Source organism: Triturus cristatus, chromosome 2_1 (genome assembly GCF_964204655.1).
Source record: "Triturus cristatus chromosome 2_1, aTriCri1.1, whole genome shotgun sequence".
Classification (NCBI taxonomy): domain Eukaryota; kingdom Metazoa; phylum Chordata; class Amphibia; order Caudata; family Salamandridae; genus Triturus; species Triturus cristatus.
This window is the reverse complement of record NC_140581.1, coordinates 441,320,563-441,336,027: the sequence shown is the minus strand read 5'-3', so window position 1 is coordinate 441,336,027 and position 15,465 is coordinate 441,320,563. Positions and strand designations below refer to the sequence as shown.

Below are 15,465 nucleotides of genomic sequence, written 5' to 3'. Positions count from 1 at the left end.
TGGCGCTAAACTGGACAAAGGACATGGGTGTAGCCACCCCTCTGTCCTGAACCTCCCATAGGTGGGTCCTCAGTTTGTCTAACCCGTTCCTTGCGTGTAAAATAGAAACCCTGACTACAGGACTTTAGATTTACCTGGACTAAACTCTGCTACAGAAACCAAGTACTTTGACGGTCTACACTTTTCTGGACGACAGAAGAATCTCCCTTGCAGTAAAGGAGTTACTCCCCTGCAGCAGCAGGCACCTTAATGCATCTGACCAGTTTGCATCTCCCAATCTCCTGAGGACTGAAGATTTCTGCAACACAGGAGGTGGGTTCCTGAGCGTCTCTGAGGTCGATCTGCTCTCTCAGCAATCCTGAGACCAGTATCCCTCGTGGGGACCGTGCAACCCGAACCCCTGTGCACCGTGTACTTTTGCAGCAGCATATGATTTTTGGCAATCCCTGAGGCTGTGCTGTGGGCTACATGTAGCCCTGACCCCGAGCAGTATTTCCACTGAAGATTTCCAGCCTACACTCCACGAGTGTTCCGTGGGCTGGTATTTCGTGATTCAGCTTGAGGTCCCTTCGCGATCCCTGGTCCATTGGCCTGTGGGTCTCTGTGAAGGTAACTTTTACTTTCCTTGGGCTTCCCTCGTTGCTCCAGACATGCCCTACTCTCCATTGCTTGGAGAGTCCCCAGGACCTTGCTGGTCCTCACCGTAACGTGTTACTTCTGCCCGCGTGGGTTGCCGTTGCCAAGGCTTGTTGGTGTTCAATCCAGACACTGACACCCCAGCACTCGACATCCTTCGTGGTACAGCTCACCTCCAGACTTTGGTCATCGCCGACTTCTTCTGGTCCCCGTGGCCGCAGAGTCAAGCATCCCATCTTCACACCTGAAGCACCCGATATCGGTGGGCATTCGTCTGTCGTGCTCCTGGTCACTCTGAAGTGACCCAGACTCTATCTCCTCTGCTTTCAGGTTCTTCTCACCTCTGATCCAGGCTTGGATCCCACCGGACACTTTTCATCTTCCCGGCAGCAATACTTCTTTGCAGCATGCCAATGAAAACGATGAGGGTTTCCGACACCACTTGACGCCTATGCACCCGGCTCCTCTGGGATAGGTAACTTGGGTACCTCAGTACTCACAAGGGTGCTGGCCTTAGAACCATCTATGTTCCAAAGGGATTGCTGGAAGTCCTCTCCGAAGTGAACTTAAACAGTAATTTTCCAACCGCGACTTTCCCATAGCGTTGTACGGAGCATGCGTCTGTTTCCCACACTGCACCCGTCCTCCGTGGGCTCCTTGTGTCACTCCTGTGGGTGGTTCCTTGGGGTCCCAGGGATTCTACGTGCTCTAGGCACTGTGGCTATCAAAGTCGTGGTTGTTATACCACTTTCTTAGTATATGGTTCGGTCTCACCCTGGAGCCCGCTGTGTATTGTGCTATTTACTGACATTCTAATGATTAAATAGTGTGTGCTTTGTGCTCTAATCTCATAAAGAGATTAGTAGAGAGTGTTTAGTAATAAATACATATTTTTACAATAACACATGTGGTTCTCCTTTCATTTGGTCATTCAGGAGGTTCTGTTCTGGTAAAACAAGCTGCTTTACATTCCTTCGAGATTTAGCCTGAAGACTGCTCTCCACAGCTACCACTAGGATAGCTTTCTATAAAGGTTGTCTTTGACCTAATCATCAATAAGGGTTGTTTGGACTGGTACAAGGTGCCCACTGTAATTAGTGGACAGCATATACCAGGCCAACTTCTCAGATTTGGGTACACCAGAACACAACATTCTGGTTTGCAGTACACCATACGAGTTTTACCATAGTCACACATAACCTCACAAGATATCCTTGGTGCAAGGAGAATGCCTTGATATAGGAGAATGCCTATGCAAGCCATAGATGATACTAGCTATGAGCTCTGGCCCCTAACACCAAAGACCGGCTAGACACCATATTGGCTTCAGTGAACACCACCTGTGACTCCCTAGAGGCTAAAAGTGAAGCAGTAGCAATTGGTCTTGGCTTAGTAAGAGATGATCAGTGGATTTTGACTGATGGAAGCACTGAAGCCTCAACTCACTGAGTTGTGACGATTGATCCCCGACCTCATGGACTTAATACAATTTTTGAAGGTAGAGCTGAAAACTCTAAGGTAGAGCATGACGCAACAATATTACAGTGGTCAGAAATCAGAAGGGAGTGGAAGGCAGGGATGCTGTGACATTTCTGGAAAAATGGATAACTGACTTCTTGGCCCTACAGGACTTATCATCCTTCTTTGCAATAGAAAGACCACATAGTGTGCCCGTACGTCATCCTCCACCGGGCACCCTACTGAGACCCATGGGGGTATAACTGCTACAGTACAAGGACTGCAACAGCATCGTGCAAGCTGGGAGATGGGCCTCAGTAATGCGTTGCTCTGCTCTGCTAAACTGAAGACAGAGGTCGGACAGAAATCTTTTTTTTGTTTTAACAGACCGTTGTTCAGTCGAATATTGGGCCGAACAGTATGGAACATTGAGCCAAGTGGGAACACGGCCAAAATGGGACGCCGCAAAAATGCAGGCCACCTCTCAATCAGCAACAGTCTCAGAAATCCAAAGTGGCACTCCGATTCAAATCAAGGGTCATCTTTACAGCTGAGACACAGCAAACTGATCCAGGGAGTTGCTGTCTTTATGTGGGATGCCTGTCGTATCGCAGAGTGGTGCATATCCTGGTATTGTACTTTCCCAACTCAATCTTAATAGACGGATTGTCTACCCTGTGATCCACACTCCCCTCTCCAACTTGAATTATTGGCCAACAACGGGGCCTAGACAAAGATTTGGACAGGTCACGCCCTAGAAAATTCTCAGAACAACTCTCAGGGTGGTTCAGAGGCTGTGGACACAGCTATGTGGAGGGCAGTGCACCCACGAACTAGGAAGTATGCACACTATTATTCATTTATTGACTGCACAGCATACCTGCTTAGATGTGATCCTCTCTGCATTGCAAATGTAAGATTTCATTCTGGGAGGTGAATGCCTGGCTAAAGCCATTCCCCAATCGCAGCCCTTTATTAGTCTCTTTACAATGGGGTGCACTACTACACCTCTGTGGGGGTGTGGGCAGCACTGCATAAACAGTTACACACAATGGAGATCGAGGTGCAGTGGTGCACTTATTGGAAGCCGTTATGTGTGCCCCAACGGCTGCTCTTACAGCCCCTAGGCACAAAGACGATTACACAGCGAGTTACTAGACAAGCTGAGCTCCCCCGAGTACAAGGAGTCTACAGCTCTGAAGCATTCAGAGGGGGTACATCTGCTGCCTGCTACCCAGGTATGAACTCCTCAAACGATCATCATTTCCACCACATACCCAGACGGTTACGTACTTCAGACATAAAGAAGCTATGTATCTCATATTATAAGTATTTCTATATCTTATAACAGCAATAGACCAGGTTATACAGGAGGAGTATACAAGATGCTACACTGCCTCGTCTGTCACTAGACTAAGAGGCTGAGCCTGATGCTAAATTCACAACAGAAGAGGACAATTCCAACATAGACCAGTTTGGGCCATAGTCCAGTCTCTGCATTTTGGTGTATGACATGGTCATGACTGGTTGTGGCCTCCTTCCGTGTTGAGATAATGTGATGAGGCAGGTAAATGTCTAGACTGGTAAAACTCATATTATGCAAAAACCTGCTTGATATGTGTTGGAAATCTTCTCACACCCCTGATATGATATGATAAGCAATTTATAATGCGTGCAGCTACCCCAGGAGTGTTCCGGCGCAAACGTAGAGAGGTCGGTCGGGTGGATATTAGACTTGCACAAACAGCCAGGTTTTCAATTTCTTCCTGAACAGCAATGAGTTGCTAACAGAGCATAGCTCCAACGGGAGCTGGTTCCATGCTGAGGGACCCAGAAATGTTAGTGATCTGCCTCCAGATCTTTGATGCTGGTACTTTGGGATCACAGCTAGAAGTTTGTTGGTAAATCGTAAATGTCTAGACTGGTTATAGAAGCTGAATCTAGCTCTAAGGTATTCGGGGTGCGTCTGATACACGCATCATATACCAATGTCAGAGCCTTAAATGTGATCCTCTCCCTAATGGGTAACCAGTGAAGTCCCCACAAATGTGGGCTAATGTGTTGTCTTTTTGGTACATTTAGCAGAAGGCGAGCTGCCGCATTCCGGATCAACTGCAGTTTATCTATAATGTATCCGGTATGCCCAAGTATAGAGCATTACCGTAATCTATTCCAGATTTATCTAATGCCTGAATGACTGTTTTCTTTGCAGAAAAGGAGAGATGGGGCAGAAATTGTTTAAGAGACCCTGACGTGGTGAAATTGCATAAGGAACTTCACAAATGGGCTTAGGCAGAGGACACCATGAATAGATTAAGTCAGCGTTTCCCAAACTGTGGTCCGCGAACCCCCAGGGGTCCGTGACACATTCCCAGGGGGTCCGCGGGCTCGAGTTCCTTCGAGTCAACTATTTTTAAATATTAAGCATTTAAGCATACAAGCACTGTGAATGACAGCGCAGGGGCGGCGGGACCAAAAAAAATCGGGCCAATCACCATTTCAGCTTAGGCCAGGGAAGCTGAAGGGTGATTGGCTTATTATTTTATAGCCGCGCACGCTCCCACGTCAGTGCGTCTTCCCTCGCGTCTGCAGCCAGCCCCGGAGCATTTTGCCGCCCAATGCCCTGTCTCCGCTTTCGGCTCGCTAAATACCTGCATTCCGGCACCTCGGACCACTACTAGAGCACGTGAGTGTGTTTATTTCTTAATAATTAATTTTCAAAAATGTTACATTTACCACAGTTGGCAAGGCCAGGGGACGCCTTGTGTATTTAGGCCGGGTGTACCAGTCGCGCAACACCCATTGGACTCACGTTGTGTTTGTCGGCCCTCAGCCCGGGATGAGACTTCACCCGAGCACTTCACAGGTATTTAAAAGCCCATTTGAACGGTAATGAGGCCTTACTGTTTCACCCCTTCTAAGAGCCCCGCAGCTCCAGGGCCGGCTTTAGGGCGGTGCGACCGGTGCCACCGCAACGGCCGCTGGCTTCCTGGGTCCGTGTTTGAAAGTTTATTATGCTTAGATTAGAAGCACCTGCTGCAGCGTTTCTTTCCGCCGGCAATTACCAGGCCTCACATAAATGTCAAGATAACTCGTGTGATTAATTATCTTCCTGGAGAGAGATCAGCATTTTGTATCATTGAGGTTTTGACTTCTGTGTAGTTAGTGCAGAGGGTTATTATATGCCTGCTGCAAAGAACGTGTGCCAAGTAGATTACAGAGTGGGTATGATAAACAGATCAAATATTACTGCTTTCAAAAGAGACATCCTTTTGTTACTTGCAATTTATAACTTAAATTCCTAATATAGAATAGTGAGCTATTAACTTTCATCCTGCACTGCATACACACTGCAAAGTATACAATATTAGAGCATTGATTAATGTTGCAAAAAGGGTTAATTTGGCTAGAAATGGATTCTTATTATTAAAGAAAACTCCCAACTATGCTGTTTCTTTTTCGACTGAGTTTGGGCTTCTCCACACCAAGCACTCTTAAACTATACTGCCTACCAGTATGGATGACATGTGACTCCTACACTTTCAGTCCTTTGGCTTATGACGTAATATTTCCTATACACTGATTTACACACGTACGATTGATTGTCTCTGTGTAATGTGTGTGTGATGCAAAGTGCTCGGACACCCGGGCCTACACTGGTATTAATTCAATGCATGTGAGAGAGTGTGGTTATGGAGACTTGGTCACTGTTAAAGGGTGCTAGTGAGAGAATTCGTGGTGGAGGTGGTCATTGGGGGGGTGTCAGCAAACATTGTCGCACAGGGCGCCACCAGCACTAAACCCGGCCCTTGCAGCTCCACTCTGCCTTTTGCTAAACTAGATTCAGCCACCCCCCAAATCAGCTCCACTCTGCGTATGTCGTGTGTGTGTCAGCCCGGGATGCGACCGCACCCGAGCACTTCACAGGTCTTTAAAAGCCTATTTGCACGTTAATGAGGCCTTACTGTTGTTTCACCCCTTCTAATAGACCCTGCAGCTCCACTCTGCCTTTTGCTTAACATTCAGCACCCCCCCCCCGAAATGTTTTCTTAGCCCCCTGCCCCCCACGAAATTTGGCTCTAGTTGCGCCTCTGGTACTTACTAAATACATTACAATTTGGTTGGAATTGTCCCACCTCTGGGTAAGCCATGTTTGCGCAGTGATTGGGTGGTATTCACTGCGTATCTAATTACCAGGTATGTTAAATATTGCACCCTTCTTAAAATTTAGGACGGTCAAACCTGCCGTAAACTTACAGGGGAAAAGTGTGCTATTTATAGTACCAAAGTACCACCGTCTGCATGTTAGTCTCCAAAAACTCAAAACAGATGCTATTTATCGTGCCCCATTTTTCTTGCTTGATTTAAATTTTGTCTCAGATTGAGGATAGTAGCAAATAAGGTTTTATTCAGGACAGATTTGGAAAAAAGGCCTCTCAGACGTTCCTGCAGGTCAAGCTGCTGGCGGATTCTGCCCTCTCTCATTAGATCTGTTTGAGAGGGTTCTGTTTCTAGCTTCTGATCACTCAGTCTGGGTTTGGTGACCATTTGCGTGTGCCTGGTAACTTGTACCCATTTGCGCTTCATGACTTGTCTGCTTGCTCCTCAGTCAGTGTCTGTGCAATGTGTACAGACTGCTATTGTGCTGCTGCTCTCATCTGTTTACTTTAATGTTGGCATATGCGCACACTCCTTTTGTAGAATGTTAAGAGTGATATTATCATGATCTGAATATTTCAAACACAGTAAATCTGCAGGCGCAGATCAGCTCAGTGTTTTAGTGTTACAAGTGAAATGACTAGCTGCTAGCACGAAAATGGAATATGCATTTGGTTAAAACGCTATTCTGGCTGGAAAAGTAAAACGCGACAGAAAAAAGTTGGGAATTAATGTGGTCTGATAAATGATGTTTCTTATGCTTTGAAGCAGTTAACTTAGCCTGTCTTGTTGTTGCTCAAATTGGTGTATTTTCTGGTATTTATGTTTCCCTCATCTTCATTGCTTTATTTTGCTAGTGAGCAAGTGTCACTCATAGTCACTGAAATGTCACTCATAATTACACTGTATTTATGACAATATCACACACCGCAATCTGAAACCTTGGCAGCTATGATTTAGCAGCAGCCTTTCTATAATTCTTCTCGTGTGTGACGAGTGATCAGCTTGTGTGCTAGTAGCAGTGACATTATGGTTTATTCCCGCCGTCAGGGTTGGTTTCATGAAAAGTGTGGCTGCAAGTGTAGTCCACTCCAAATTATTGCATTGATTTTAAAATGGCTTCTTCATGGCACATTATGCAATCAATGCGTGTAAATGTTTTAATTTTTGCATATTTTCCGAGATAAAATAATAAAAGCTTTAGTAATGCAAGTATTTGTTTGGTGTGTACTTGTTTGTGTATTTTTTGCGAATTATTGTTTTAATTTTTTGAAATTTAAATTGTAAAAATTGCTTGGGGGTCCCCGGACTCCAGTAGTGATTCAGTGGGGGTCCTCAGGAGTCAAGAGTTTGGGAACCACTGGATTAAGTCACAGATGTCAAACTCAGACTCAGATGACCTTGAGTTGAAAGCAGACCCAAAATCTGATGTTCTGCTACAGTAAACCATGCAGCATAAGGACTGGAAAAAAGGTCACAAATCAGTGACCTCCTATGGCGCAGCACAGCAGGCTGAGAGCCAGGATTGTCAGAGTAAGGCTGAGTCAGCTTGAGATCCAAAGGCTACGCAGGCGCGATATGGGCACCATACTAAACATATGTTCATCATTACTTATACACTGGCACTGGTGCCTAACATAGGGATCCAGTGCCATTCCTCATTCCTGAAAATGCTAGCAGCGCTAGAATTATTTGCAACAAGCATCACACAAGGGACAGTGGTATTGGTTCATGGCATTTGCCAGCCAACCTTCAGCAAATTACTCTTTAGAGATGGATGCTGTGCAGAGAGTGAGTGGGGAGCATGAACATTTCCTCTTGTACACCCACACAGCCATTACCAACAAAACAAAAGGCTGTGCGACAGCTGGATTTCCTGATATCCTAGGGTCAGTTGACTGCACTCATGTGCAACTGGTGGCCTCACGTAGAGAGGACAAGTGTGCTGCATCTGTAAAACGAAGCAGTCTATTAATGTGCAAATGCTATGTGATGCGGACATGTTTGTACTGAGCTGTTGTGTTTGGTGCCCTAGATCAAACTACAGTTTCATCATAGTGCTGCAGAGAAGTAACATTAGTCATACTATGGTGACACATCACTCTCAACGTACTTGGCAGGCAAATCAACACTTTGTCATCAAGATTACAATGCATTATGATTGCAGTCCAACCTCAATGCATGTCAGCAATCCTATTATAGAGTTGTTAGCCCCTATGGCAGCACACACCTGGATCATTGTGAATATGTGTAACAAAATATATCGGTCACTCTTCACAACGATAATGATTCTCAGTCAAGCCAGCTTTTTGACAACTAAATGTACTTCAATTGCAACTTTTGTGTCTCTTACGTTGGATACCTCCGAATTCAAGACCTTCTTTCATGTATTTCAATACAGACATGTTGCAGATGGTCATAATCTTTTTTTCCCATGACTTGAGATAGAACTGTGGTTGAGCGCCACCACCGGTTGCTATGCTTTTGTGCTTGTGCTTGGCAAGGTTTAGAACCTGTTTTTAATGTTCTCAACATCATATGAACATGTTGAAACAATATTGATTTTGTCCGTTATTTTCTTCCACTGGCATGTTCTTGTTTGTTTTTGGTGGTGTCGTCAGTATGAGATGGCCTTGGTGTCTTACCACCGTCTTGCCCAGGACATTCAGCTCAGGATCTGTAAAATTGTCCTTCCTTACCTTGCAGGGGTTCAATATGGAAGAGTTTGCCAGGTCTCAGCTTGTGATGACTGAGTGCTAGCTCACACAGAAAGAAGCTGTTGTGCTTTGGTGGGCCCTGAAGCCCTTCTGTGCGTTGCTGTGGAAGTTTCTGCTCGCTGTTCATAGTGTTTTTTACTCCAGGAACTTCCAGTGTCTTAAAATGGGCACTTCCTGATGATTTGTGAATGTGATATTTATCAGGTGCGGTATTCACCACACCCGGCAAATAGCAATAGCATTCTGTATGTAACGTGCAGTAAATACCTATTCTGCAGTCCGCAGTCAAAACTTCTAATCAGTGTTATTTAACATATGTTATTTACTGAACTAAACAAATGTGGTATTTACCAACTGTGCAAGTTGTTGATTTTTACCACTAAACTTAAAATCAAGGCTTAGGTATCCTCTGCAGTCTATGTGACTTCACGTTATCACTTGGCTCGGATGCATTTGTTCTTTGCCCCTGCAGGATGGAGCAAGTATTTATCCTGCTCTGGGACATTGGTGAGACCAAGTGCCATATTCAAAGTTTTCTTTAAAATTAAATGTGTTTTCTTCCATACTGTTTACAGAGCAGGGCAAAAACTGAACCAGCTGCCCAGTGGAGCCTGGCTGCACCCACATACCTTCAGTTAAGTTCTTTCAAATGGTAGGCAATAACCAGTGCAGGCCAGTGTGGGAGGGAACTAGGACATTTTAAACATGAAGGATTCTACAGTTTTCACAGTCATGCAGGGCACTAAATTGTTCTCCACTAGTATGCCACTACTATCAAGACCTGTATCTTTCAGTTGTTGAATTGCTGTGACCGCTCTTCGAGAATGGTGTGGATCGTTTTATTTAAAGATCCAGCAGGGACAGTCATTTGAGTGGGTAAACAGTGATCATGCATAGGCATGTATAGTGTTGGTATTCGGGAAATGAGCGACTGGCCCATCACGTTAGAGACTGGCTGTACAGGACCGGTGTTTCAGTTTCCAAAAGTAAATACGACGCTTCCAAGTAGGTCTCATAGTCAAATCTTAGATAAAAGACACAACTGCCAATCACATGGAAGCGTGTTATTTTTTAACCTACTAATTATTTTTCTCTTCACTTTCCTCACATGAGGTAAGAGAGTGTACAATAAGGATATGTTGTCTGCTTAGTACTAGTCCTCCCTGAAAGAAAGCAAGATTTTAATATATAGCCATTATTGATTTGAGGTATTCCTTTTTCAGGTTTAAAAGAAGAAGAGTATGTGTCTATTGTATTTAGCTACACAATGATCTTTCTGTCTGTTATGTAGTATTTTTATATAAATGTGAATGCTGTAAATAATAAGTGATAATAATTGTGCTTTGTAGGCTCACTTTTTGTAGCCGTGAAGAAGCTTGGTTGGTAGCCGCAAAACACGCGATGGCTGTGACTGCATCAGAGTATCAAGAACTATTCATGGGACTTGTACTTTGTTTTAACCGTGATTCAAAAGTTATCACTGTAAATACATTTTGGATGAAATGTACTGATATAACAAGTAAAAAGGTTTTTTGAAAGAGGATTTTAAAAGAAAATAATTTATTGTACTACCTGTATTAGTTTGTATTTCAAAATGTTATGGTGGGTATGAATGGAGAAAGTACAGTCTATGTGCAGTTGAAAATATGTATACAGATGGCAATCCACCCACCACACGCCACCCCTCAGCTCTTAAATGAGGACCTTCTCTGCAGGACGCGTGAGCAGCTGGCATGCATATTCGAAATCGAGTGTGTATCTTCTAGATCCAGTGAGATTTTATATGGAATCAGTCTATGAAATGTAGTGCATGGACACTCCATTGTGTATCTTGCATTGTTTGTGGTACAGGTTGGTATCTTACTAGACTCCTTGAGCACCCTTTCCTTTCCTTTTAGGATTCCCTCGATCCTGGGGGAGCTGCTGCCGTCGCGCGGACTGCATTACTGGGAGGTTGGGATAGAGAACTGTTCAGCATTCCGGCTCGGAGTCTGCTATAAATCTACACCCCCAAAGAGCGCCCTGGAACAGAACAGCACTTCTTGGTGCATGTACTGCTACTCAACAGCGACAAGGTAACGTAGATTCCTAAGACCAGCAGAAACACTGTGTCACTTTTCCTAAATTGTATGTTTTTTATCTGTTTCTTCAGTTGAAATGTCAGGATTCATTGGTTTACCTTCCTTTGCTGTGAATAAAAGATAAGTACAGGGACAAGTTTATTTGGATCTTACGACAGTGCACTTTAACTCTACGTTTTAGTGTAGTTGCAGTTTACGAAAAGCTGAAGTAAACCGAATTGGCCTTCAGACGGCTGTATGTGGGGAACTACTCATCTTCTGACTATGACAGCACCCTAGTAATAATCCCAGTGTATGAGTCTTCTGTTGCCAGGTGCCAGATTGCAAAGCAGTTTGGAAAGAGTATGGGATTGTCAAAGAAAGAACCTTCACAACCCAATAAGCCCCCAACAAAGCAGACATATTTCTCAAGTGTGGACTCGCTTCCCATCATACCCAATAAGTACTTAAAGTTCTGTGCACCCCAGATACACCAATCCGGATTCCAGCGTTTTTAATATGGGATGGACCTTTGGCATGAGTTGAGTTTGGCTGAACTATGTCTTTTTTGTGTTTTATGTACTTTTATGGTTGTACAAGACCAAATAAAGTATTGATGGTGATTTCAGTTAGCTAGAAAAGCCTTAACAGTGGAGACGGCAGCTCCCTGAACAGCCTCGTGTGTTAGGTCATATGAACGTCAGATGTGCCTTACACGAATGCTGATAGCACAATATACAACTTTAACACATTCAGTATTGTCTGTCTTGCAGGGAAAAGTGTGCTGTATCACCAGCTAATGCGTATCCTCTAAGAAGTTCTGTGCAACTAGATTTACTTTTTTTCACTCCTTCAGTCAGTCAGCACCTGATTATAAAAATAATTCAGCACAAATTGTTGTGCAGCTGCACTTGTTGAGTGTGGTGCAGGTTTTCAAAGGGGTCATCGACTATAACTTCACTTAAACAAAGCAGTGTGGGAAACAGACAATTTAATCAGTTCAGTGCGCAACAAGTTGTGGCTACAATTTTAGTTTCTTTCACGGTCATTGGTTGAACAAATAGTAATTCCAACTGAGGAAAGTAACATTGGCGGGCACAAAACAATTGTGCTTTCAGTTTTCATCACTGAAGATCCTTGCTATAGGGCCACTGGTGAAAAATACACACATAATCATTTTCTGCCTCCCGAGTAGCGTGCTACTCGCTGAAAAGAACTTCAACATCTCATCAGGAGTAGCAAGCACCATATACATGCAAACCTTTTCCTCTTTCATACCCCACTATCCTTCTCAATCCAAAGAACAGACTAACGCATCCTCAGTTTAATTTCATATTTCACTATACTACTGCACCACTATTCCTTTTTGGGTTCCGGAGTAGCATTCTACTTGGTGAAAAAGCACTTTGACGCCTCATCAGGGGTAGTAAGCGCTATATAAATGCAATTACAATACAATACAATCATGAGTGGCTGTATTGAGGGGTTAGGACCACCAAGTGGACAGTTAAAACCTCCTTTCTTTTCCTCTTCCACCCTTCCCCAGTGTACCTCATTTGGCATTTTTTGTATTCAGTGACTGGGGAGCAAACTGAGATTGCAGTCACGACGTATTCAACACACAGCTGAATTAAAAGTCGGTCGCCAATATTCTCTTCGTGTGGCATGTAGGTGTGAGGTATTTGCTGTGTGAGTGAAACATGCATGATCAGGCTGACGGGAGGTGGACATGCGCTGAAGAGCCCTCAGAGGGACAGATTTACTCAACTTGCAAGACAACTTGCTGCAGCTGCGTCAAATGGAGAAGGCAGGAATGCGCCATATCTACTAAGATTTGGCACATCCCTGCTCTCTCTCTGCGCTAGCGTACTAGTGGCTGCCAAGCGCCCACGGAATCACCCTTGCTCCTTGCAAGTGTGCCTGCGCTGCAAGCAGGATTCTTTTTGTGCAGGAAGGGAAGCCTTCCTGCACAAAAACAATCCCTTGAGGCTTTTTCTTTCTACAGCGGCTGAATACAGCACACATAGAAAGAGGAAAAACTAGGACAAATAAACATATTTCTTCTCGTTACACCTCCCTGGGAAAGCATAGCATTTTGACGCATTCCCAAGTTTACTATTGTTAGTAAATCTGGCAATGTGGCAAAAACCATGGGTGGATGTGTGGGCACGCCTTCCCAGGACACAGTAACGCAAGGCAGCAAATTGTGCTGCCTTTCAGTACTCCAAGTTTACTATGCTACACAAGGTGGCTCTGTGCGGCACAGTAAATCTCTCTTAAGGGTTTTCGTCTCCACCACAAGCCCTTAGTACTTCACCAGGAGTCACTTAGAGAGCTCATTAAGAGAGGGTCTGGGTCTACATCAACACCTAGCTCCTGGTGGGGGTTTGTGTACAAGCATGTACCTTAGCTTGTAATTAGCTAAAAATAAACTTCTTTAACTGACACCTCCAGTATGTAGACCACAACAGGAGAGAGAGGGAAAGCAACTGGAGCCACTCTTGGTCCCCCTAAACAATATCAATTGAACAACAAAAGAGTGCAAATAACAAAGGAAGAGCTAGCAAGAGCAATCACTAAAGTTATTTAAAAGAACCCTCACTCACCAACCTAGTTGGTGACATGCTTCATCATTGGGTTCCCACCAGAGAGGCTGAGTGCCTCTCTGGTGTGCTACGACACCTGATTACAGCGGAGCAGGTTTTTTTAAATGTACAGCGTGAGTGCAATAAGTGAGTGAAAAAAGAGTGGTTAAAAAATGCCTTTGTTTTATCCAAAAGAATTTTTAATGGTGGAAACTAGGCACCGTTAAAAACAAGTGCGTCGGATGTTTCAATTAACTGGCTTTAATTGACCAGGTACATCCTAATGTGAAAAGAAACAATTGGTCAACATGTTTCTGCTTCTAAGTGTTTTTAGTGAAGAATTTGTCAGGACCAGCACACCACGGCGGTATGCTAAGGCGCTCCTTAACCTGTGGTGGAATAAACCGAATTAACTTACGGTTATCGTGCAGCCTTCAGGATTTCTGAAAGCCGTTAGTATGTGAAGTATTGAATAACCTCACAACATGGGTCCTGGTGGGGGCGGGGCTTATAGTCACACTTTCATCAAAGTCAACCGCCCGTATGACACCTGCATACTCCCTTCCGTGGACCCCGAGGATCCTGACGAATAGGAGCCCGCAGTAGATGTTGCATGATCGTCTCAGTAGTATGCCTGGAAACCTGCGCTTTTCACAATTTTCTAGGCGTACTTCTGTGGATGCTTGTGAATTGAAATACATTTGTTAAATTACATTAAGGTTCAGATTAAAATTTCCACACATAGGCTTAAAGTTTTTCGTGAATCATCTTCTTTGATCAGCTGAAACAGCCTGGTGATATGGAATTACTGCCCAGCATCACATTAATAGGTCTGTAGGATCTACCCAGAGGTGAGATGGCCCACAGCAAGGACACCAACAGACACCACAGAAATAGGCCTAAAAAGTGGGGATGCCCAAAACCAAGATCAGCGGAGGCAGTTAAAATCATGTGCGCTGCTCAATCTGTACAGTGGATATGCACTGCTTGCTGCACATTTGTGTACTCATAACTAATCTGCCAATGCCTGTCTGCCCTCGGGCTGTTCCAGGGCCTGCTGCCAGGCTTAATGCCCAAATGAATTTGTACTGGTACAATAGTGAGTCCGTGGTAGCACTTTTCCCTCCTTGATGTTAGGATGAGTGGGTGATTAGGGCTCTCTAGGCACACAATCGCTACCACTGGATTCCCTTGATACAAATTGCTTAATTTTCTAAAAGTGAAGATTTATCTAGCGCTAGCCCTCCCCAGGTGCTTTAATGAATGACAGATTATTAGTCAATAACTGCTTCTATATCTTTGGTTTGATTTTGGATCGGAAGGTAGACTTGATCTTCATTATTGGAGCATGCGTAAAACTAGATTGTGATTCTATCTTGGATGATTTGATGATCCCCTCTGACATATTCCTATGCAAGACGGATGCAAAAAAGGGTGCTGGACTACCGATCATCTATCACAAAACCATTATCAGAGATGCTATAAGGCCTCAGTGGTATGGGGTCAGAAATCATATTATTTACTTGTTTCCACACATAATTGTATGACATTTGGAATTCAATTCAATTCCAAAACTTTATTCAGTTGTGAGGCACCCATAAAAGTGCAAAGTCAGCAATAAATACACATGTATTCACATGCAACAGCACTATATCGTCAAACATCATCTGCATGTGATAAAAACAATACATTTAATTGTGCAAAAATATAATAAAAATTAAAAGCAGTACGTAAAGACATCTTAATTAAGGTACATTGTGTTCCGGGAACGTACTGCAGCAAGTAAAAAGGAGTTTACATAAAAATATGTTTTTTCATCATAAAGCTGCTGCAAGAAATAATATGCCTGGG

The 15,465-nt window shown here is 44.0% G+C and overlaps 1 protein-coding gene across 1 annotated transcript in view; it reads left to right on the top strand.

Moving 5' to 3' along the window:
- The window catches only part of CMYA5 (cardiomyopathy associated 5), a 351,245-nt gene that overhangs the window by 322,710 nt on the left and 13,070 nt on the right, over window positions 1–15,465 (top strand). Inside the window, exon 12 of the mRNA XM_085632247.1 lies at window positions 10,868–11,044. Within this exon, the coding sequence (XP_085488373.1) occupies window positions 10,868–11,044 (177 nt within the window). The remainder of the gene's footprint in view (window positions 1–10,867; window positions 11,045–15,465) is intronic.